Source organism: Stegostoma tigrinum, chromosome 45 (assembly GCF_030684315.1).
Source record: "Stegostoma tigrinum isolate sSteTig4 chromosome 45, sSteTig4.hap1, whole genome shotgun sequence".
NCBI lineage: Eukaryota > Metazoa > Chordata > Chondrichthyes > Orectolobiformes > Stegostomatidae > Stegostoma > Stegostoma tigrinum.
In genome coordinates, this window is record NC_081398.1 from 14,977,706 (window position 1) to 15,003,540 (window position 25,835).

The 25,835-nt window shown below is 47.9% G+C and overlaps 1 protein-coding gene across 1 annotated transcript in view; it reads left to right on the forward strand.

The window, feature by feature from the left end:
- Positions 1–674: 674 nt before the first annotated feature.
- LOC125448617 (insulin receptor substrate 1-like) overlaps positions 675–25,835 on the forward strand; it is an 81,322-nt gene continuing 56,161 nt past the window's right edge. Inside the window, exons 1-2 of the mRNA XM_048524024.2 lie at positions 675–1,348; positions 14,890–17,295. Of these exons, the coding sequence (XP_048379981.2) occupies positions 1,018–1,348; positions 14,890–17,295 (2,737 nt within the window). The 5' untranslated portion in view covers positions 675–1,017. The remainder of the gene's footprint in view (positions 1,349–14,889; positions 17,296–25,835) is intronic.

The following is a 25,835-nucleotide window of genomic DNA, read 5'->3' on the forward strand; positions in this document are numbered from 1 at the left end:
ATGGGTTTGAATCCATTGTGGCTGAGGGTGAATTTGAATGGGATATAATTTGGCCAGAATGGTGACCATCTTGGCTGTCCTTGGAAAAACAATCCAATATGGTTTGGCAATCCATTTTATGCTGTTTTGACCCAGTATGAAGCCTACATGTGTCTCCAGACCCCCCGTGCTCCACAGACCATTTGGACTGGTCAATAAATGTAGAACGAAGTCTTGCTTTACTTTGAACCTTAGTGAGCTGAGACTTCGTCCAGAACCCCCTCCCCCTCTCAGTTTACCCATGTTTGGGACAATCTCAGTGGGAGTGAGGGCCCCTTCCTGAGGGAAGGCTCCGAAACCCTCTGAGAGACGGGAAGGTGTGCCTGAGGCGTGGGAGTAGAGTGAACGACCCCTCCCCACTCACCCACCTACACTCTTCCAGTGTCTCTTGCCCACGTCTTGGGAGCAATCTCGGACCCCAATGCACCCGGAAGGACGAGAGTGAACCTCAGTCTCAGCTTGTGAGAGGGAGGGCAGTGGGTGCAGGGATCCTCAGGTCGCAGGGGTACCCCAGACTTCCTCAAGACTGGGTGTGCACGCCTCTGCAGCAGAGCGCGCTAGGACCCAAGGAGCTGAGCCACTCCCTCTCCGTCTGTCTGTCTTGGGCTCCCTATTTAGAAATGCAAACCCTCGCCGGAGCTTTAAGAAAAAATCCACATGCACTGATACACAGTGTATACGTGTGTGTGTATACATGCACACACCTCTCCGCCAGAAGCGGCGGCGCTTTAACAGGACGGCAACCAGACAACCTGGAGGAGGAGATTTCTCCTTTTGCAAAACAAGGGGAGATTATTGCAAAGTTTTATTTGCAGCAGCTGGGAGTGTGTGCAAAGCGGAATTTCTGCAAAGGCTGGGAGGGAGCGGTACGGGAGGCCGGAGACCGCAAGGGGGTGGGGGGAAATGCAGCGGGCATAAGGAGCGGCGGAGGGCCAACGGCAGCGGGTTTTTCTTTTGCATTCGGTGCGGCCGGTTGGAATGGCGGAGCCGAGCCCGGAATCGGACGTGAGGAAGTGCGGGGTGCTGCGGAAATGGAAGAGCCTGCACCGGCGGTACTGCGTGCTGCGGGCGGACAGCGACAGCGGCCCGGCGCGCCTCGAGCTCTACGACAGCGAGAAGAAGTTCCGCAGCCGGGGCGCGGGCCCACGCCGCGCGCTCCCGCTCAGCGCCTGCTTCACCGTCAACAAGCGGCGCGACGCGCGCTCCCGCTACCTACTCTGCGTGTACACGCGCAGCGAGAGCGTGTGCCTGGCGGCGGCGGGCCCTGAGGAGCAGGAGAGCTGGTACCGGGCACTCACCCTGCTGCTGGGTACGGCACTGTGGCACCCTGTCTGTCCCTGTGCCCCTCACCCTTCCTGCCCCTCACCGTGTCTGTCCCTGTTCCCTGTGCCCCCCACCGTGTCTGTCCTTGTCCCTCTCACCCTTCCTGCCCCTCATCCCCATCTGCCCAATCTGACCCTGTGCCCTTCACTGGACTACCTCACACTCCACTACCCTCCAACCGAATACTTCCATCCTTCACATCCTCTCCATCTTCCAGAGAGCTGGTTTTGGACAATCACCCTGCTTTTGGGTATAGCACTGTGGCACTTACTCAGTAGCTCTCCTACTCATTCCTCCACCCTTCCCTTATACCTCACACTCCTCTGCTCTTATCACTAAAACCTGAATATTTTCACACTCCACTCCCAATACTGTCACACTCTGAGGAGAGCTGAGCCAATTCCTGTTGTCCAGTTGGGGCTTCATCCCCTATACTTGCTCAGTCACCCTCATTCCATCCTTTATACCTTCACTTGTTGCACTCCCACTGTAACATTCACTCCATCCACAGGACAGCTTGTGCCACGCAATGAGCCAACTGTTGCTGTCTGGAACAGGCTACTACATTCACTCCATCCCCTATGTCTCCACTTTCACACTCACTCCATCCTTTATGACTCCACTCTCTCACTCAGTCTGCCCTCAGGAGAGCTGGTGTAGGGCACTGAACCAAATCCATCGTTACCAAACAACATTGGATTTAAGAGAAAAGCATGAGGTTCTGCAACAAGAAATTAGGGAACTAGTTCGCAGATTGTAAAACAGAAGCTCTAAAAGGTTATAATCTCTGTATTAGTCTTATATGCCATGTGCCCATGAGTATGGGAATAAGTGGATAGAGTAGATAAATGTTTTGCTGAAAATTTGGAGCAGGAGGGAGGGTTTTAGATTCCTGGATCACCAAAGTATTTCTGGGGAAGGTGGGACCTGTATAAAGCCAATGGGTTGCAGCTGAGCAGAACTGAACCAGTGTCCTTGTGGGAATATAGGGTGTTTGCTAGTTCAAATGATTTGGCAGGTGAATGGGATACAGAGTGGAGGAACAATGGGGGAGGATGTGCAGACAGAAATAACAAGTCAGTTTGGAAGGCAGAGTATTATATATTGTCAAGTCACAAGGGAACTTGGCAAGATTGGAAGGCATTTATTTTACTGCAATGAATCGTGTGAGTAAAGGTGTTTGATTAAAGTATGGGGATGTACAGAGACAGGGTTAAGGGAGAGACCAAACAGGCAGCTCTGTAGTTTGGGGATAGACCCTTCAGTTGAGACTAGAGGGAGTATAAGTAGGATCTGGCGTTGCAATATGATTACTGTGTCAATTACTGCAGTCAGGAGGGATGATATCTTGGAAGGTTTTATTTTCAGTTGAGGCAGTAGTGCTTACAAACAAAAAGGAGCAGTCACATTGTTAGGAATATACAATATACTCCACAAACAGGGAGAGATAAAAAGACAGATATGAAGCAAATGCTTAAAGGAGTGCAAAAATAATTGGGTAATAATAATTGGATTTCAATTAGCCCAATATTGACTGAGACAGACAAAGTGTGGCAGGCTTAGAGGGGACAGAATTCTTAATGTGTCCAGAGGTAGAGTTTTAAAGTCCAAAAATGTGCAGGTTAGAGTGGATTGGCCATGCTAAATTGCCCATAATGTCCAGGGATGTGCAGGCTAGGTGGATTAGCCATATGCATTGCAAGTTTACAGGAATAGGAAGGGGGGGGCGGCGCGGTGGTTGGGTTTGACTGGGATACTCTTCAGAAGGTTGGTGTGAACTTGATGGTCTGAATTGCCCACTTCCACATCCTAAGGATTCAATAATGTTGAAACTTCAAGGGGATATTGCTTTACCTAACTTTAGGGAACGAAGCTAGGCGTTTTGCGTAGTGGCCATAATTTAGTAAAGTTTAAGCTAATTATAGATAGGGACAAAGATGGACCAGAAATAAAAGTTTTGAAATCAGGGAAAGACTAATTGTAAGAGGATAAAACTGGATCTAGCGAAAGTAAGCTGGAAGCAGCTACTTCATGAAAATCTACAGTGGAAGACATTCAAAAAGGAAATGGTGAGAGTGCAGGGCCAACATGTTCCTGTAAAAGTGAAGGGTGGGATCGACAAGACTAAAGAACCTTGAATGTTGAGAATTGTACGTGATTGGATATGGGAGAAAAATGGAAGCTTATTGTAGAGATGGAGGGCTCAGGAACCTGGGAGGTGTACAGAAAGTGCATGGAGTTATTCTACAAAGACATCAGGTGAGGGGCGTGAGAAAATTCTGGTCGGATAAAATAAAGGAAATTTCACTGGCTCCATCCCCAATACCTCCATTTTCACATTCACTTCATCATTATGCTTCCATTCACACTCACTCCATCCTCAAAGAGAAGGTACCTAGGAATGAGGCAACTCATCCTCTCTGATGCATCCTGTTACACATTCTCCATATTCCACACTTCCACACTCACACTCCAGCTCGGCCAACTGCTGTTTTCTGGTATGGAATCCCACATCACTCCATCCCCCACACCTCCACTCAATCTGTCACACGTCCTCCATCTCAGGAAAGCTGGCACTGTGCCTTGATCCTGACTCATCTTTGCTATGGCTGCCACACTTGCACCTTCCTGAAACATAATCTCACACTCACTCCATCTATCATTCAGCTGCTGAAGTTCAGCCGCGACTTTCTCACGCACTGTCTCCATAAAGTACAGGAGCAGAATTAGACCGTTCAGCTTATTGAATCACCTCTACAATGGCTGATATGTTTCTCATCCCCATTCTCCTGCCTTTTTCCCGTAATCCTTGAAATCCTCTCACGTCCCCTTACTCCTTATACCTGTTCTTTTTCACACCATGCAACCTCTACATGTCTCTTGCACTCACTGTATTCTCCCTGGTTCCTCCGCCTTTTCCCCTTTCTCTCTACTTCCTGTTCTGTCTCTCTTTTGCTGGTTTTTCCTTTACTTTCTTTGCATTCACCCTTCTTCCTGCTTGTTTGATTAATGTGTGTATATCTCTTTCTCTTCAGTCACTTTGCCCTTTATTGTCATTCCTCAAATTGTTGTTGTTCACTTCAAGATCCTTGTTCTCATTTTCATCTCCCCCCTCTGTCTCTGTCCTGTGCTCCCATTTGTGCCCTTTCACCTAGCTCCGAGCTCATCCTTCTTGTCTACTCGTTCAGCTTTTTGTTTATATAAAATTATAGTTTGGGTTTTCATGTCTTGATATGGAGAAAGCAAGAGAGGTTGTAGGAGATATCAGCCTTTGTATATTTGTTGAGAAAATGGAGAACCATGCTCCTGTTTGGAAAGCTTTGTATTTTTTTTTTAAAAAGCATAGCGTTTTGAAATTGTTCGTCACCTCCACTTCCATCGCATCCCCCTCTCCCACCCCGTATTTTTGCCCCAAAATCTTACGTTACCCTTTTACCAACACATTTTGTTTGAGTACAGGAGTAGTGAAGTCTTGTTTGAATTATGCAAGAGCTTGGTTTACTGCACCTGGAGTACTGTGTGTGCATTTGGATCTTCTTATCCCCAGAAAGATATTGCTATAGAGGCAGTGTAGTTAAGATTCACCAGACTTGTTCCCAGAATGGTGGGACTGGCCAATGAAGAGAGATTGGGCAAACTGGGTCCATACACTCTAGAGTTTTGAAGAATGAGAGGTGATCTCATCAAAACTCACAACATATTTAAAGGGATAGACACAGTAGATGCAGGAAAGATGTTTCCTTCGGTTGGGGAGTCTAGAACCGTGGGAGGTACCATGTAAAAATAATGGGGAGGGTACTTTTAGGCCCAAGATGAGCAAAGTTTTTTCTTTTACTTGGAGGTTGTGAATCTATGGAATTTTCTACCAGAGAGAGATATGGAAGCTCAGTTTTTGAGCATGTTTGAGATAAAAATGAAGAAATTCTCAGTGGTGTACGGGGTTTTGAGGATCCAGTGAATAAAAGGCAGTAAAGTGATTGATCGGCCATGATCATATTGAATAGCAGGATGTTTGAGGCTGAATGGCCTGCTCCTGTTCCTAGTTCATGCACCTCAATCAAATCTCCCCTCATTCACTTTTTCTCAGAGGAAAACAAGCCCAGCTTCTCGTCACTGATGCCCCCTCATCCCTGGAACCATCTGGGGAAATCTCCTTCACCCTCTCTTTCAGACCCTTGTGCATTGTTCCTATTGTATGGGGACCAGTCAAGGCTGTAGTTGGAGCCAAACCAAAGCTCAAGATTCCATGTGTTTTGCTAATCCTTCTCCCAATATGAATGGCCACGTTCAAAGATTGGTGGATACGTTGATGTAGGACAGGTTTTGTGTGTGTGTGTGTGTGTGTGTGTGTGTGTGTGTGTGTGTGTGTGTGTGTGTGTGTGTGTGTGTGTGTGTGAGAGAGAGAGATGGAAGAACAAGCTATAGTCTGTAAAATGACGAGTGAAATTCTCCGGTTAGAACCAGGCTATTTGATGTCAACAAGACTTGTGTTTGCAGAACAAAGTTGGAGATGGGTTGCTGCACTCCAGAAATAGTTGAAAAATTATCAAAGAACATAAGGACCTGGATAGGTGGCAGAAGTGATTTATAGGGATAGTCAACACGGTTTTGTGAAGGGTAGGTAATGCCTCGCAAACCTTATTGTGTTCTTTGAGAAGGTTACCAAACAGGTGGATGAGGGTAAAGCCATTGATGTGGTATATATGGATTTCAGTACAGCGTTTGAAAAGGCTCCCCATGGTAGACTAGTGCATAAAGTACGGAGGCATGGGATTGAGGGTGATTTAGCGGTTTGGACCAGAAATTGACTAGCTGTAAGAAGACAGAGGCTGGTGGTTGATGGGAAACGTTCATCCTGGATTTCAGTTACTGGTGGTGTGTAGCGCAAGGATCTGTTTTGGGGCCACAGCTGTTTGTCATTTATAAAAATGACCTGGATGAAGGCGTAGAAGGGTGGGTTAATAACCTTGGAGATGACGCTAAAGTCGGTGGAGTTGTGGATAGTGCGGAAGGAACATAAATAAGCTGCAGAGCTGGGCTGACAGGTGGCAAATGGAGTTTAATGTGGAAAAGTGTGAGGTGATTCACTTTGGGAGGAGTAACAGGAATGCAGAGCACTGGGCTAATGGTAAGATTCTTGGTAGTGTGGATGAGCAGAGAGATCTCGGTGTCTATGTACATAGATCCCTGAAAGTTACCCAGGTTGGTAGGGTTGTTAAGAAGGCATACGGTGTGTTAGGTTTTATTGGTAGAGGGATTGAGTTGCAGAGCCATGAGGTCATGTTGCAGCTGTACAAAACTCTGGTGCGGCTGCATTTGGAGTATTGTGTACAGTTCTGGTCGCCGCATTATAGGAAGGATGTGGAAGCATTGAAAAGGGTGCAGAGGGCATTTATCAGGATGTTGCCTGGTATGGTTTTATGAGGAAAGGCTGAGGGACTTGAGGCTGTTTTCGTTAGAGAGCAGGTTAAGAGGTGACCTAATAGAGACATACAAGATGATCAGAGGATAAGATAGGGTGGACAGTGAGAGCTTTTTTCCTTGGATGGTGATGGCTAGCATGAGGGGACATAGCTTTAAATTGAGGAGTGATAGATGTAGGACAGATGTCAGAGGTAGGTTCTTTACTCTGAGAGTAGTAAGGGTGTGGAATGCCCTGCCTGCAACAGTAGTAGACTTGCCAACTTTAACTTGGATAAACATATGGATGATGATGGAATAATGTAAGTTAGATGGACTTCAGTTTGGTTTCACAGGTCGGCGCAACATCGAGGACCGAAGGGCCTGTACTGCGCTGTAATGTTCTATGTTCTATGTTCTTCTTGCTGTAAAATGGCTGGTCAGGCTAGTTTCTATCCAGTGATAATGGGAACTGCAGATGCTGGAGAATCCAAGATAACAAAATGTGGAGCTAGATGAACACAGTAGGCCAAGCAGCATCTCAGGAGCACAAAAGCTGATGTTTCGGGCCTAGACCCTTCATCGGAGAGCTCTCTGATGAAGGGTCTAGGCCCGAAACGTCAGCTTTTGTGCTCCTGAGATGCTGCTTGGCCTGCTGTGTTCATCCAGCTCCACACTTTGTTATCTTAGTTTCTATCCAGGCTTGCTTGGAAATGTGGAGACAGAGACACGTGGCTAGCAGTTCTCAACAAGAAAATGTAGCGGTGCTTCGGGAGCTAAATGTGCTCTTCAAAAGTTACACCCAGAAAGGAATGTGTCAGTCTGACAGGGATGTGATCAGAGCTGAGAACTGACAGAGATCTCACTGAGAGGTCAGACTGGTGAGTAGCAGGATGAGGGCTTGACCCGGAGGGTAGCTGGGTACCACAAGGCGCTCGTGGGTGAGCTAAAGTGGATGGGTGAGGAGATGGCAGGTTTCCCACAAATCACTACCAGCAACAACCTCTTCTGCCCTCCCAAACTGCCCCCTGACCTCCCAGACTGCGGACCTCTCCCCATTCTTCCCCAAGAACTCTTCAAGGGGTACTACTGACGACAGGCTGACGCCTCAACCACATATTCAGCTCATCGCCCAGTTGGCTTCTTCCACCCCCATTAGATCACCCGGATTCACCTTGCCCCTATCTCAGCTCATTCTCTGCCGAAGCCCTTGTCTGAGCCTGCTGTCGCTACCAAACCCATACTCACCAGCCTGTCTCATATTCTCCCCTCCATAAACATCTCTGTGTGCTCACTTACAACAGAGTCCCATTACCTTGAACTGGTTTGGCATCCAGAATGTTTTGACATCCAAACAGTATCTGTATCCTCACCCAGCCCCTCCATCCCTCCCAATCTCCATAACCTCCCCCAGCCCCTCTGCCCCTTTTGATCTCTGTAACCTCCTCCAGCCCTTCCACCCCTCCTGACCTCTGTAACCTCCCCAGCCCCTCTGCCCCTCCTGATCTCCGTAATGTCCTCCAATTCCTGTTGAACATCCCCTGATTCCTATCACTTCTGCACTGATGACCATGCCTTTAACTGCCTGGGCCCAGAACTCTGAATTTTCCTCACTCAATCTCTCCGCCTTTGGTTTCCTCCTTTCAGATGCTTCTGAAAAACAGGCCTTTGATCAAATGCAATATGAGATCCTCCTTTAGTTCAGTGTCATGTGTTCTCCTTAGTTTTAATGCATTACATGAGGCTCCATTTTTGTGGATAACCAAATAGATTCCAGGTTTCAGTCTGTATTTTTTGGAAACTGCAGTAATGTTAGTTGGAATTGTTGGGTGAATCTTGCAGTCGGTGTACTCTCATGATTGATCCAATCTTACTGCACTGTATGAGCTGACTATTGACTAGCTGTCGCCTGCTGTCCTCTGGCTGTTTGTGTCTCCATGCCAACTTATCTGCATTCAGACTGCAAATTGCAACGGCTCTGCCCAGCCAAGTCCCAGGAGCTGAGAGCGAAGAGACTGATGGTCATTCATAATGTCCCCATTTAGGAAGTGTGCAATGGAGAAGGAGTTGTGCTCGGTATCTAATCATGTGCTACCCCTGTCCTGGAAGTGCTTGAAGGGGTCAGTGAAGCTTTACTTTCTGTTTAAAAGAGGAGGTGAAGTTTTAGTCTCTGACCCCATACTGGACCAGTCCTGGGGTTGTTTGATGAGGGCAATGAAGAGACAACTTTACTATCAGATTAAAAGAGCAAAAGCAATTATACTGTGCACCTAACTCTGTGCTGTCTATGTCCTGGGGGTCGAGGAAGCTTTACTTTGCATTCTGAAGAAGGGTCACTGCACTCGAAATATTAACTTTGATTTCTCATTGCAAGTCATGCCAGACCTGCTGAGTGTTTTGGAGCAATTTATGTTCTTGTTTCTGATTTCCAGCATCTGCAATTCCTTAATTTTTTGATAAGTTTTCATTTATTTTCAGTTTAAAAGAGCAGAGGAAGCTTTACTCTGCATCCAGCCCTGTGCTGTCCTTGTCCGAGGAGTGTTTGATGGCTGCAGTATTGAGGAACATTGACTTTTTGTTTAAAAGAATAGGGAAACTCCACTGTGTCTAACTGTGTGCTGTTCCTGGTGTGAGAGCAATGGGGTTGATGTAGAGGTAGTTTTACTTAAAATTTACAAGAGCAGAAGGAGCTCTGCTCTCTATCTAACGCCATGCTGCACTTGTCCAGGAGGTGTTTGATTGGAGTGTGTTTGATCGGATAATGTTGTGGGACCTTTACTCTGTCTCCAATTCTATGCTGTACTTGCTCTAGAAGTGTTTGGGGACAGTGTAGAGGAGCAGATGGGAACAAACCTGTGTTTTGAGGATAATGGGAGCATTGGTTTCCAGCGATCTACGTTCATATACGTATATTGTACCCCTTGGAGCTGATAAGCCCCAGTTTCTATCTGCTCGTCTCTGAAATTCTGGATGGGTCACCACTGACTGCCCAGAAGCCCAGCGGAATTAAACATTTAGCTAATGACAGTAGTTCTGATTTGCCCGTGTACTAACTTTCTGTCGCTGGCAATTTTCAGCCAGTGAGCGGACAGGAGGAGCTTTGCACTTTGATAGCACCATCACTGGCCCTGTTGCGACGTTGAGCTTCAGCCTGTCTGATGCCTGCCCCATGGCTTTGTGAGGTGAGGGGCGAGGGTGTACAGTAACCTGCCTGAAAGGGCAGACAAATTGTTGTTTCTGATATGCCAACATCCCTATCTTCAGAGTCATGACCAAAATCATTGATAGCAGAAGGGGAAAAACCCAGCTGCACTGTGGGCAGTCGAGCGTTTTGGAATATGTGCATTTATCTTGTGCATGCTAAAGAGCTGCCTTAGGGGTGGCACGGTGGCACACTGCTGACTCACCTGGGTTCGATTCCAACTGTCTGTGTGGAGTTTGCATATCCTCCCCGTGTCTGCATGGGTTTCCTCTGGGTGCTCCAGTTTCTTCCCACAGTCCAAAGATGTGTGCGTTACGGGGATTGGCCATGCTAAAGTGCCCACAGTGTTCAGGGAGATGTAGATGAAGTGCGTTATAAGGGGATGGGTCTGGGTGGGATGTTCTGAGGGTCAGTGTGGAGTTGTTGGGCCAAGGGGCCTGTTTCCACTCTGTAGGGACTCTGATCTATGAGCTGGAGAAAGCAGTATTGTGGGGGTGCGGCAGAGCCACTACTGGCGAGCAGATGTTTTTGCTGTGTGACCTGTTCACATACGTGTTTACCTTTGGGAAATTAGACTAACACTTTCTGGGGTTTTTAACCAACAGGAGTGCTCTACTTGCTCTTTTAGAATTTTAAAGTGTTTTTTTGCTTAAATTCAGAAATTAGGAGGAAAGAAAATCACTATCTTGATTGACCAAAGCAAGTCATCTACCAGTAAAAAAAATTTGCCAGTAGGTTATGCATAGGTCACTTTGTGTTCACAGTATCGCTGTGATATTTTACTACCAAGTTGAATGTATGTTTAAAACCATGACTAGCATAATGCATGACACAAACAGCTTCATTCGAGGGTCAGCCAGAAATTAATTGTGGCAAAGCGAGGCTCCTGTTTATTGGCAGTTCAGCCAGCCTTTGAACAGAAGCTGGTTATCAATATGCATGAGAGAGTGCAGTGAAAACTGGCTCTTGTTTATTTATAACACATCAGCTCTTGACTGTTGAAGATTAAAGGATGATCTGATCGAGGGGTTTGAGATCACAGATTTGTTAGGGTGCAACAGAGGCCACTCAGCCCATTGTGCCTGGACTAGCACCATCTCCTGCCTTATCCCATAGCCCTGCAAATTGTTTCTGTTTCAATACCTTTATCGAACCTGCTTTCAGCACGTTACCAGGCATTGTATTAGAGACCCAGACCACTCGCTGAGCGATACAAGTTCTTACTCTCACCTCACGTTTGCCTGTTTTTGGAAATGCTGTTAAATGGTGCCTTCTGGTTCTTGACCCTTTTACAAGCAGGAACAGTTTTTCCCAACAGAAACAGAAATTGCTGAAAAAACTCAGCAGCTTTTCCCCTTTCTACTTTATCCAGCCAACTTGTGATTTCAAACACCTCAATCAGATTGCTTCTCAGACTTCTGCTTTCTAAGGAGAACAGTTCCAATTTCTTCAGTCACTAAAGCTTCTCATCCCTGGAACCATTCTCCTAAATCTTGTCTACACTCCATCGCTTTTGCATCTTTCCTATAATGATACACCCAGAACTCCAGCTGAGATCAAACAAGTGTCTCATACATGATTCAAGGATTTGATAGAGAAACTGGTTCCTCTAGAGTGGACAGCCCATGCTTTTCAACTGTAAAATCTGAGCCAGGCCTTTCAGCGTGATGTTGAGAAATATGTCCCCTCACGAAGGGGAGCAGGAATCTCCCCTTACTCACTGAGGCTGGGGAGGGGAGTTAAGGTCGGTTAGTCAATCAGAATTTGCAAAACCGAGATTCAGACTTGTAGGCAGAGAGAGTTAAAATGCAGATTAGTCCCCAATCTAATTGGGTACTTGGGTGAGGGGTTATTATGTCTCCTGTTGTTCTGAAGTCACTAAACTTGCGCCACTTTGTATAAAGCCTTGAGAGAAGTGTAGAAGTATCAATGAGCTCCCACGCTACACAGATGTTGAGCCAGGGTCAAGCTGTTTCTCTTATCAATATTTCTTGTTGTGTCTTCCAATACGTCCGAAAAAAATACAACAGGTTGTGAGTGTGAACATTTCTGTTTGCTTGGTGTCTGTGTGTCTTTGTATGTATACGTTTGTATGTGTGTGAGTGCACGTGTGTGCACATTCTGTGCTTTACATCTGTACACATCTGTATCTGTGTTTGTGATCATGTGTCTGTGTATGCTTTGGGATGTATGTGAATGTGTATATATATATGTGACCATGCAGCTTGATGGATGCTAGGATTGAGTGATTTTAGTTGTTTTAAGGTACTGGAGAATCTGGGGTTGACCTCCTTGGAACAGCTTAGGTTAAGGGGAAGTGATGGCTAACACTATGACTGCTGGGAACGTGAAATGCAAACAGGACAACACTGGGAGTACTTGCAGCCTCTGTGGAGAGAACCAGATTTAATGTTTCAGGTTGGGTGACCTTGGCCCAGAGTTTTTGAAATCTACCTGAAGTAATTCAAATTGTAATGTAGAAACATGCCAGGACTGGAGGGTTTTAGTTGTAAGGAGAGGTTGGATAGGCTGGGACTTCTTTCATTGGAGCATAGGAGGTTGAGGGGGTGACCTGGTAGAGATTTATAAAGTCCTGGATGTGAGTTTGCTCGCTGAGCTGGAAGGTTAGTTTTCAGACGTTTTGTCACCATTCTAGGTAACATAATCAGTGAGCCTCCGACGAAGCGCTGGTGTTATGTTCCGCTTTCTATTTATCTGGTTACATCACCAACCCAAGGAAACCTAACCAGATAAGTAGAAAGCGGGACATAACACCAGCGCTTTGTCGGAGGCTCACTGATGATGTTACCTAGAATGGTGACGAAACATCTGAAAACTAACCTTCCAGCTCAGTGAGCAAACTCACATCCAGAACCTCAACCTGAGCTACAAATCTTCTCAAAACTCGCTATTTATAAAGTCATAAAGGATATAAATAAGGTGAATAGCAAAGATCATTTACTAGAGTGTGGGAGTTCAAAACTAGGGGGTATTTTTCAGGGGAGTGGAGAAAGATTTAAAATGGACCTGAGTAGTAACTTTTCCACACAGTAATTGGTTTGTTATCGGAAGGAACTATCAAAGGAAGTGGTAGATGCAGATATACTTACAACATTTGGACAGGTACATGATTAGGAAAAGTTTTAAGGGAAATGGGCCAAATGATGACAAAAGGGACTATTTTGATTTGGGAAACTTGGTCAGCATGGATAAGTTGGACCGAAGGGTCTGTTTCTGTGCCGTATGACTCTGTGACTCCAAGACTGTACAAACTAAGAGCACCAGTAGGCCATTGGGCTCTTCAAGCTTGTTCTGGCATTCAGTAAAATCATGTCTGACCATCTAACTCAGTATCCTGTTCTGCTTTCTCCCCCATACCTTTTAGCTCATCTAAATGTATCTTAACTCCTTCTTGAAATTATTTCATGTTTTAAACGCAACCACTTTCTATGCAAGAGAATTCCACAGGCTCACCACTTTCCGGGTGAAGACATTTTTCCTACTCTCAGTCTTAAATGAACTTCCCCCTATCCTTAGACTTTGACCCCTGGTTCTGGACTCCCTGGTCATCGGAAGCATCCTCGCTGGGTTTACTCTGTCTAATCCAGGTAGGATTTTACAGGTTTCTATGAGATCCCACCTCATTCTTCTGAACTCCACTGAATAAAACCCCAGGTGATCCAGTCTCCCTTCATACATTGGTCCAACCATCCCAGGAATCAGCCTGGTAAATCTTCATTGTTCTCCATTCATAGCCAGAACATCCTTTCTTCGATAAGGAGACCAAAACTGCAAATGGTACTCCAGGTGAGGTCTCACCAATGTTCTGTGTAATTGCAGCATCCTGAAACATATTTCCTGTAAAGGCGTAGAAGAGAGACCCCAAGAAGAGAGACTTAGAAGTAACTTCTAAAAAGGGTTTTAGAAGGGGGTTGTATTTACAGAGCCGCAGAATGGTGGTGGGATTACTGTATTTAGACAGTTCATTCTGAGAAATAATTAGCCCAAATAGTCGGCTCCCCTGTGATGGACAATTGTTCTCAAAAGCAACAGTAAACGGGGACCAAACCAGTCCCCGAAGCAGCCATTTGACCTTCCCTTAAACACTGTGCTGGAGCTTGATAAAGAGTAGCTTGGCAGGGCTAAGGAAAAGAGGTGTTGTGGGACTAATTGGAGAGCTCCAACCCAGAACCAAGGCACTCACAATGGGCTGGATGGCTTCTTCCTAGCCAACGCAACGGGGTTTCATTCATGAGATGTGGGTGTTGCTGTCTGGGCCAACATTTATTGCGCTTGCCTAGTTAACCTGGAGAAGGTGGGAATGAGCTGCCTTCTTGAACAGGTGCAGTCTGTGGCCTGAGGATTAACTTCCTCAAGAACTCCCCCAGAATACTGTACTCGCTGGAAAGTATTAGAACAGAGTGAAGTTTTTGTGTTGTGAAGTGCCTAGGAGTTAAGATGTTGATTTAAAAATAGATGCTTGATACAAAAGCACAATGTGTTGGAGAAACTCAGCAGGTCTGGCAGCTTCTGAGGAGAGAGAAACAGTTCTGAGTTCAGTGGCCCTTCATCAGAACTGGATGCTTGATGACTAGCATGGGTATGATGGAACGAAAGGCTATTTTCTGCATTGTAAAGCCCCCATATGACTCTATGACTTTGAGCTGTGTTGTACTGGGGTGGTGGATTGGGTTGGCAGTGCTGTCTTTATTGTATCTTAAATGAAGAGATTGGGGCAAAGGGGTTAAAAGAGCACATTTTGAATATCAGGAAAGATGTGGCATCCAACATTGCTGAAGTCAACTGAGAAAGATTATTCACACAAGTCTGTTAGTTTTGAAGGGAGTCAGGTTTTAAGTTGTCACAAGTGGAGCATTATATTTCTATCATTTTTTTATTTTCCTTTCTCCTACTTCTAACTGCAGGTAAATCTCATGTAGAAAATGGGGACTCGAATTACACCATGGTGCCTGGACCACCTTTTAAGGAGGTCTGGCAGGTTAACCTTCGACCCCGGGGCCTGGGCCAGACGCGGAACATGAGCGGTATTTACCGGCTGTGCCTGACAGATAAGACGGTCAACCTGGTGAAGCTGAACTCTGATGCTGCAGCTGTAGTGCTGCAGCTGATGAACATCCGTCGGTGCGGGCACTCGGAGAATTTCTTCTTTGTGGAGGTGGGGCGCTCGGCGGTGACCGGCCCTGGGGAGTTCTGGATGCAAGTGGATGACTCGGTGCTGGCCCAGAACATGCACGAGACCATACTGGATGCCATGAAGGCCATGAGCGAGGAGTTCCGGCTGCGCAGCAAGAGCCAGTCATCGGGCTCCAACCCCATCTCGGTGCCATCCCGCAGGCATCACCAGCTTCCGTCCAACCCGCCCCCTAGCCGGGTGGGCTTCACCATGAGGCGGGGAGTGCCCACCTCACCCGGGCAGCGATCCAGTTTCGCCCGGGCGCGGACACCCAGCGACGGCAGCGGCGCTGCCTCCTCCTCTTCCTCCCGCCCCCCCTCTGCTGACGAGTCACCTTCCAGCCCTCCACCTCGCCAAGGAACGCCTGGGGCCCAACCTCCCCCGGTTCCGTCCCGCTCAATCTCTGACCCGGCCTCCAGCCCTCTCGGCCTCCCCCATGGTGGCTTCTCCTCTTCCTCCTCGTTGCCCTCCTCCTCCCCCTCCTCCTGCTCCTCCTCCGATGGTGAGGGTTACGAGTCCAGCCCTGGCTCGCCAGCTGCGGGTGGACGGAGCCCACTCCATGACTATGTGGCCATGGGGTGCGGCCTGGGCTTGGCGGGGCACCGGCAGTCGCAGTGCCAGCGGCGTTTGCTGAGGAGGGCTGGCAGCCGTGGAGAGGAGGAGGAAGAGGCCGACAGGGGCCTCAGCAAGCAGGCCTGGCCAGCCAGAGTTCTCCCTGAGCCCACTGAGAGAGGCCACAGTCAGGCAGCAGACCAAGGTTATGTGGCCATGCTGCCTGGGGTGGTGCCACCAGGAGATGGTGATGACAATGACTACATGGCCATGACCCCCAAAGGCCCTTCTGCCCCTCGGCGGATTGAGAGCCCGGGGTCAGCAGCTCTCACGGGAGGCTACGTGCTGATGTCACCCAGCGGGAGCTGCTCGCCAGATGGCTGGGCCCGGCCCCTAGGGGGCGGCAGTGGTATGGGAGGGGTGGGTGGTGACTACATGAACATGTCACCTGCTAGCTGCTCAGCCTCCAGCACCACCCCCTCCTGCCACCAACGTTGCACCCCCAGGCCTCGCAAGGTTGGCCCCACTCCCCCTGACCACCACCCCCACTGCTACCATTCCCTGCCCCGCTCCTACAAGCAGCTTGACCCGGCTCTCTCTGCTGCCTCGGGACACCTCATAGCCTCCTCCTCCTCAGGCTGCCTTGCACCCTGCACCTCGGGCCACTTTGCACCTTCCTCCTCTACCTCCTCCTCCTCCCCAGGGCGCCTTGCGCCCTCTTCCTCCTCAGGACGCCTCACCCTCTCTTCCTCCTCCTCAACAGGCAGCAGTGAGAGCTTGACAGAGGTTGAAAGTGGGCAGCACCTTACCTGCCGCCAGCCTGGACCGTCCCTTGACCTGGTGAGGGCCACCACCCTGCCTCGGCGGAGAGAGTGCTCGCTCCCTGCTGAGCCCCAGAGCCCGGGCGAGTACGTCAGTATCGAGTTCCGGGCCCCACCGGGTACCGCCTGCTCCCCAGCTGGGCTTGCCCCATCCGTGGGAGGACCTCGAGTGACTCTCTCTGAGTACATCAACATGGATTTCAGGCCTGAGGCCCATCCTCCACTTGGCCTGGTGAAGAGCTCCCGTGGGGCCCCGGCCCAGACCAGGCGGAGGCTAGGCAGTCCAGTTCCTGGTGACTCAGCCTGCCCCCTGGTGGCAGCCTTGCCAGAGGTGGCCCTGGACTCCACTGAGGAAGCGGGTCCTGGACCCCACTCTGGAGTCCGGGGTATTTGTGCCGAGCCCCAGCGACGCCGCCGTCATTGCTCCGAGACCCTCTTGACTACCCCCCATGACTCTGGGCCCTCAGCGCCCTGCTCCCATCTCCCTAGACGCAGGGGCTCTACCTCCTTCGAGGGCGCCGATGATGGAGATGTAGCCACAGAGGCTCCGTGTGCCGGAATGTCGCGACACATGTCCATTGGCTTTGAGAATGGCCTGAACTACATCGACCTGGACCTGGGAACGGACAGCGTCTGTGCTGATATGTGTGCCTCGCAGCCGAGACTTTACACCCAAACCAATGGGAGTGGCACCTTGAACACATATGCCAGCATCGACTTTCATAAATCTGAAGAATTGAGAAGCCATAAAAGGAACAAAGACGGTGAGTGGACTCTGTGTTACCTGGTTTCTATCAGTCAGTCATGTTTGTTGTAAACCCCAATGAGGATGGATTTGTATGTAAACGTGTGCTGTAATATTATGGTATGTAATGTTAGAATGCCCTCTGAATTTATCTACGCTATTATAATCTCATAATCATCTGAGCAAAGGGCTAGCAGATGCATATGTTTTGAATTGGGATATAAAGTGAAGTTGTTGAATTTGAAACAAGAATTCTAAACCTTATCAAAAGAAACAACAAACCCGTACGCACCGATGGACTGCATTACCATTTAAAGGCATGAGAGTATATTTACAATAGATAATATTTTAAGGCATGCACATCCACTGCAAAAATTCTGCAATCCATCATGACACAGCAAGAAATGTGGTCCAGCCATGGCTAACAAAATATAATAGTAGATACAAGGGTAGTAGTACATAGTTGCTCTGAAATGTAGCATGTAAGAAACCTAAAAGTAGACTGCAAGAGCTTGTTTAAATGTATTGAAAGAAAATAAGTTTTGTGTAGACAAATGTAAAGCTGAAATGAGAATTTATAATGGAGAATTAGGAAATGGCAGGGAAATTAAATAACTATTTTACAATTTCTTCCTGGAAATGTTGGGAAAGCAAGGGTTTTTGGGAAGGACGAATTGAAGGAACTTAATGAAAAAAATATGCTAGAGATGATGAATGCTAGTTAATGAATCCCAAAGCCTGATAATCTAAATCCAAGGATACTAAAAGAAGTGGCAATGAAAACGTGGATGTGTTGGTTGTCATCTTTCAAAATTCTGTCAATTCTGTTACAGTTGTAGCTGATTGAAGGGTGGCAAATATGACTCTACTATTTAATAAAGGAAGCAGAAAAGAAGAAATTACAGACCAGTTTGTCTACTATCTCTCGGAGGAAAATGTTAGTGTCTGTTGAAAATAATGTGATAACGGAATGCTTCGAATGAACTTATACATTCAAAGTCAATTTGGATTTATGAAATGGAGCTTGTGTTTGACTGCAGTTTTTTGAGTATTTAACCTAGGATCGATAGGGGAGAACCAGTGGATGTGGTGTATAGGGATTTTCAGAAAGATTTTGATAAAGTCCCACATGAGGAGAGGTTTTGCTCAACATCAGAGCAGTTGGGATTGGTGATAGAATAGATGGAGAATTGGTTAGCAGACGAAAAGCTGTGGAGGCTGAGTCACTGAGTATATTTCAGAGAGAAAAAAATCAATGATTTCTAGAGGCTAAAGGTGTTAAACAGTATAGGGAGACAGGGTAATGGTATTGAGACAGAGGATCAGCCATGATCATGTTGAATGGTGGAACAGGCTCAGTGGGATGAATGGCCAGTTTCTGCTGCCATTTTCATTTTTTCTTAGCTTAATTATGCCTTTTGTGAAGTATTTTGTGATACTGTTGCTTCATTAAGGGATTTACATAGCAGTGAGTTGTAGTTAGCTTAGTTGCATATCTTTGTTGCACTGATGATTGAGGAGCCCCTGACAGGATTGTGTGTGTGTGTGTGTATGTATATGTACGTGTGTGTCAGTGTGCCTGCTATGCACTTGTGCGTGTGTGTCCGTGTCTGTCTTGCTATGTGTGTCTCAGTGCGTTGGTAGCAAAACATTGGTGTAAATGTGGTTAGTGATGTGTGGTGCCATGTGTGAAATCCTGTCTCCTGTCTGTGGAAAGATAATTTGAGAGAGTGGCTGAAGGACACAGGCACCTGTAAATCCAGCGACCTAACCCGAGCCAGGACTGACTGGAGAGAGAGGAAACCACACATGCTCCATTCTGCTGGAAGAGAATGAGTTAAGTTTCCTTGCACACAGATGAGCTTCAATTCCTGCATGTCCTTCACAGCTTTTTCTCTCCCTCATCACATCTTAAAGAGAGAATAGCATGTTTTATGAAGTAGCTGTGAGTGCAAATGAGTGAAAAAGCATTTAACGCAGCCCATGTCTGTCACTGCTCAGATCTCTCACAACACAACAACAATGAATGACTCAGTGAGACTAACGTGACGCATAGTGTCTGTGAGAAATTAAACAGGCGCAGGGCAAAACAGTCAGCACTGGTGGGCTCAAATGGGTACTGATTTTTGCCTTTAGTAAACGTGGCACAGCCCACACAGGATGTCTGCCTTCACCGTCAGTATCACTCAGTGAGTCACTGTCTCGTCATTAGCAATCAGAGACTGATTGATTCAAGCCCTAATCGGGTAACTGCATGTTGTACTTCAGACCAAAATAAATCTGAGACCGAGTACAGGACATGCTGCATTGCCTGAGAAACTTTTTTATTTAAACGGAGGCCATGCCTGCTGTCTCGGACTGTACAAAGTAGTGCAGGTGTTGCTGTTTGAGTGAGCTGGAGTAACATCAGTAGAGACATAGTCAGTAGCACTGGGGGGTGAGGGGTGACTGAGTGATACTGTGAGGGTGCTTCAGTAGTGATATAGTCAGTAACACAGTGGCATGCTGAACTGTTTAGTAGTTTTAGAATGCACCTGTGTTGGCCTTCTTGTCAAAGGCAATTAAGCAATGATGGGACAGGACTAAATTTCTTAAGCAACAGTTATCTTCAGAATATTGAACGAAAGCTGCAATGCACATTCTGCTCAATTTCCTGAAACACGTTCAATCCAGAGAGAGGTGCGTGTGCTCCAAAACCATCTGGGACTGACTTGTGCCTTCATTATCTGGTGATGTCTTAACCAACACTCCCAAATATATGCAGGTTAGGTGGATTGGCCATGCTGAATTGCCCGTAGTGTTCAGGGATATGTAAATTAGATAGGTTTTGAGGGAATGGTCTGGGTGGGATACTGTGAGGGGCAGTGTGGACTTGTTGGGTCAAAGGGCCTGTTTCCACACTGTAGCAATTCTCTGATCTTCTATGTTTTTATGAAAACTCCCCATCACCACCACTACCCCGTGCAAAGCTCTGCAGGAATACCTGACAAGTGCGAACGTCATTCCCAGTGATCTTCCAGTTTCCACCCAGCATTGGATCCTTCCTCCGGAGAGCTCAAAGCTCGGTGCAGATACACAGTGGGGGGTGGTTGGGGGTGTTGGAGGGGGGCGCAGGTATCCAGGACGGGGACTTGCCTTTGGCTCGGGACAAGGGATTCAAAGTGGATTTGTTGGGTTGGTTTGCGCCGGGTGCTTTCCATTATCAAATACCCCAACCCCTCCCTAGTAGTCATAAGAGGCCGTTGGTTTGTTTGGAGCTAGTACATGCGATAAGTGGACGGTTAGCTCTGTGTTAGGGGGTGCATGCAAAAGTCATTTTTTAAAAAAACAGTTATTTCCATTCTGTACATTGTTTTTTTTACCTGAGACTGTGTACTCATTCACCCAAGCACTGAAGCCAAATGCAAACACAGTAATGGGAGCTGTCAAACACACATTGTACACAGACAAGATAAGAGCTGTTGTGGTCTTGTCTTCAGGTACAATTAGCCTGTGATTAGCCATGCTGTAATCAGCTGAGTATTAAAACAAGCAGATTACTCTTTAAATGTGTGCTTAGAGCTCTAATTATATCATGGGATACTATCTATGCTAGCCTTTACAAAGCGCATCCCCTTGTCAGTCCCACTCCCCATTTGTCTCCGGTGAGTTCTCCAGATGTGATAGGGATGTTGTAGTATAGGGGGAATGTTACTCAGCTAGCAATCCTGAGGCTACAGCAATTACTCTGGGGACACAGTTTTAAATCCCATCTCAGCAGCTGGTGGAATTTAAATTCAATTAATAAATCTGGAATTGAAGTTAGTCTCAGTGGTGGTCACCATGACAACCACCAGTGATTGTCAGAAATATCCATCTGGTTCTTTAGGGAAGGAAATCTGCTGTTCTGACCCAATTTGGGCCTACCTGTGACTTGAAGCCTGCAGTCAATGTGGTTTCTTTTTATCTTCCCTCCGAAATAACCATGTGAGCCCCTCGGTTTGAGGGCAATAAGAATGGGCCACAAATGGTATAAAAAGAATTATGCCACATGAGTACTGAGGGAGTGCCGCACTGTCAGAGGGTCGGCACTGACGGAGTGCCACAGTTTTGGAGGGTCAGTGCTGAGGGACTGTGTTCTGACAACAAGATTTTCTCTGTCACTGTTCCAGGGAGAGTTCTCCCTTGTGCCCTAAACACAACTCATCTGTCATCAAACTTTGCTGAGACCCAGAAGAACCCATAAAGACTTCGGTAACATAGAACATTACAGCGCAATACAGGCCCTTTAGCTCTTGATGTTGTGCCGACCTGTCGTACCGATCTCAAGCCCATCTAACCAACACTATTCCATGTACGTCCATATGCGTTTCCAATGACGACTTAAATGCACCTAAAGTTGGCGAATCTACTACTGTTGCAGGCAAATCGTTCCATTCCCTTACTACTCTCTGAGTAAAAAAACTACCTCTGACATCTGTCCTATATATTTCACCCCACAATTTAAAGCTATGTCCCCTCCTGCTAGCCATCTCCATCCAAGGAAAAAGGCTCTCACTGTTTACCTTATCTAATCCTCTGATCATCTTGTATGTCTATTAAGTCACCTCTTAACCTTCTCTCTAATGAAAACAGCCTCAAGTGCCTCAGCCTTTCCTTGAAAGACCCTCCCTCCGTACCAGGCAACATCCTGGTAAATCTCCTCTGCATCCTTTCCAGTGCTTCCACATCCTTCCTATAAAGCAGCGACCAGAACTGTATGCAATACTCCAAGTGCGGCTGCACCAGAGTTTTGTACGGCTGCAACATGACCTCATGACTCCGAAACTCATCCCTCTACCAATAAAACCTAACACACTGTACACCACCTTAACAACCCTATCAACCTGGGTGGCAACTTTCAGGGATCTATGCATATGGACATCGAGATCACTCTGCTCATCTACACTACCAAGAATCTTTCCATTAGCCCATTATTCTCTCGACGTCCTGGTATGTTGATGGTGTCTTCCACTTTGAAAACTGATGCAAGGTACCGATTCAGTTTCTCTATAATTTCTTTGTGCCCTAGCATTACTTCTCCAGCCCCCTTTTTCAGTGCTCCAGTGTCCACTCTTGCCTCTCTGTAACCTTTTAGATAGCAAAATGGGTATCAGCTTCTTTTATATTACTAGCTAGCTTACTCTCATATTTCATCTTATCCCCCTTTTTTATTCAGTTACTGAAGGTTTCACACTCTTGTGGCTTCCACAAATCTTCACTACATGTTATGCTTTATCAGAGAGACTAAATTCAGGTGTTGGATGATCAGTGGCCTCTGTCTGGACAAACATACTTCCAGCATTTCAGCTTCGCCAGTGTTTATCTGTGAATGACTGATGACTGCTCTGACACTTACGGTCTTATGGCAGGGCAGTTGTGTTACTATGTAAATTTAAGCTTCTAAAGATCCAAGTCCAGGAGGTTAACTTCAAACATAGTGTACAGGACAAGCTCCAGAACTGATTAAAAACTCAAAGGAACCGTGGATGCTGTAAATCAGGAACAAAAACAAAGTTAACAAAGTGTGGAGCTGGATGAACACAGGAGAAGAAAAGCTGACATTTCGGGCCTAGACCCTTCATCAGAAATGGGGGAGGGGGAGAGGGTTCTGAAATAAATAGGGAGAGACGGGGAGGCCGACTGAAGATGGATAGAGGAGAAGATAGGTGGAGAGGAGACAGACAAGTTAAAGAGGTGGGGATGGAGCCAGTAGAGGTGAGTGTAGGTGGGGAGGTAGGGAGGGGATAGGTCAGTCTGGGGAGGATGGACAGGTCAAGGGGGCGGGATGAAGTTAGGAGGTAGGAAATAGGGGTGCGGTTTGAGGTGGGAGGAGGGGATAGGTGAGAGGAAGAACAGGTTAGGGAGACGGGGATGAGCGGTGCTGGTTTTGGGATGCAGTAGGGGGAGGGGAGATTTTGAAGCTTGTCAAATCCAAATTGATACCACTGGCCTTCAGGGTTCCCAAGCGCAATATGAGTTGCTGTTCCTACAGTCTTCAGGTGGCATTGTTGTGGCACTGCAGGAGGCCCATGTTGGACTTGTCATCTCAGAAATGGGAGGGGAAGTTGAAATGATTCTCGGCTGGGTGGTGCAGTTTATTGAGATCTGAGCATAGGTGTTCTGCAAAGCGGTCCCCCAAGCCTCCGCTTGGATTCTCCAATGTAGAGGAGGTCTCATTGGGTACAGCGGATGCAGTACACCACATTGGCAGATGTGCAGGTGAACATCTGCTTGATATGGAAAGTCATCTTGGGGCCTGGGATGGGGGTGAGGGAGGAGGTGTGGGGGCAAGTGTAGCACTTCCTGCAGTTGCAAGGGAAAGTGCCTAGTGTGGTGGAGTTTTTGCAGGAAGGTGGGTGGGAGGAGGTGTATTCTAGGTAGTTTTGGGAGTCGGTGGGCTAGAAATTGATTTGGTTTCTAGGTGGTTGCCTGAGATGGAGACAGAGAGGTCCAGGAAGGGGAGGGAGTTATTAGAGATAGTCCAGGTGAACTTGAGGTTGGGGTGGAATTTGTTGGTGAAGTGGATGAACTGTTCGAGCTACTCTCGGGAACCATCCATCGTGGTGAACCATCCACAACCTCATCACTTCAGGTGACCTCCCACCCGCAGCCTCCAACCTCATTATTCCCCAACACCGCACCGCACCGCCCGCTTCTATCTCCTTCCCAAAACCCACAATCCTGCCTGCCCTGGTTGACCCATGGTCTCCTCCTGCTCCTGCCCCACCGAACTCATCTCCACTTAGCTGGACTCCATTTTCTACCCCTTGGTCCAGGAACTCCCTATCTATGTCCGTGACACCACCCACAACCTCCACCTCCTCCAGAGCTTCCAATTCCCCGCTCCCCAACACCACATTTTCACCAAGGACGTCCAGACCCTATACACCTGCATTCCCCATACAGATGGCCTAAAGGCCCTCCGCTTCTTCCTATCCCGCAGGCCCAACCAGTCCCCTTCCACCGACACCCTCATCCGCTTAGCCAAACTCGTCCTCACCCTCAACAATGTCTCTTTCGATTCCTCCCACTTCCTACAGACAAAGGGGGTGACCATGGGTACCCGCACGGGCCCAAACTACACCTGCCTCTTTGTTCGTTACGTGGAACAGTCCCTCTTCCGCACTACGCTGGCCCCAAACCCCACCTCTTCCTCCGTAACCTCGATGACTGTATCGGCGCTGCCTCGTGCCCCCATGAGGAGCTCAAACAGTTCATCCGCTTCGCCAACACCTTCCACCCCAACCTCAAGTTCACCTGGACTATCTGTAACACCTTCCTCACCTTCCTGGACCTCTCTGTCTCCATCTCAGGCAACCACCTAGAAACCAATATTCATTTCAAGCCCACCGACTCCAACAGCTAGCTGGAATACACCTCCTCCCAACGACCTTCCTCCAAAAATGCCATCCCCTATTCCCAATTCCTTCGCCTCCGCCACATCTGCTCCCAGGATGAGGAATTCCATTCCCATATATCTCAGATGTCCTCGTTTTTCAAGGACCGCAGCATCCCCACGCAGTAGATGCGAACGCCCTCGATCACGTCTCCCGCTTTTCCCGCAACTCATCCCTCACACACCTTCCCCGCAAAAACAACCTAAAGAGAATCCCCCTCGTCCTCACTTATCGCCCCACCAACCTCCGGATCCAATGCATCATCCTCCGACATTTCTGCCAGCTGCAATCTGGCCCCACCGCCAAAGACATTTTTCCCTCCTCCGCACCCCCCCTCCCCCTTATCTGCTTTCCGGAGGGACTACTCTCTCCATGACTCCCTTGTCTGCTCCACGCTCCCTCCAACCCCTCCACACCCGGCACTTTCCCCTACAACCACAGGAAGTGCTACACCTGCCCCCATACCTCCTCCCTCACCCCATCCCAGGCCCCAAGAAGACTTTCCACGTCAAGCAGATGGTCACCTGCACATCTGCCAATGCGGTATACTGCATCCGCTGTACCCGTTGTGGCCTCCTCTACATCGGGGAAACCACGTGGAGTCTTGGTGACTGCTTCGCAGAACACCTACACTCAGTTCACAATAAACTGCACCTCCCAGTCGCGAATCATTTCAACTCCCCCTCCCAATCCTCAGACGACATGTCCATCCTGGGCCTCCTGCAGTGCCACAACAATGCCACCCGAAGGTTGCAGGAACAGCAACTCATTGCGCTTGGGAACCCTGCAGCCCAATGGTATCAATGTGGATTTCCAAGCTTCAAAATCTCCCCTCCCCCCCACTGCATCCCAAAACCAGCCCAGCTTGTCCCCACCTCCCTTACCTGTTTTTCCTCTCACCTATCCCCTCCTCCCACCTCCAGCCGCACCCCCATTTCCTATCTACTAACCTCATCTCACCCCCTTGACCTGTCCCGGACTGACCTATCCCCTCCCTACCTCCCACCCACACTCACCTCTACTGGCTCCATCCCCACCTCTTTAACTTGTCTGTCTCCTCTCCACCTATCTTCTCCTCTATCCATCTTGCCCATTTCTCCCTGTTTATTTCAGAACCCTCTCCCCGTCTCCCACTTCTCTT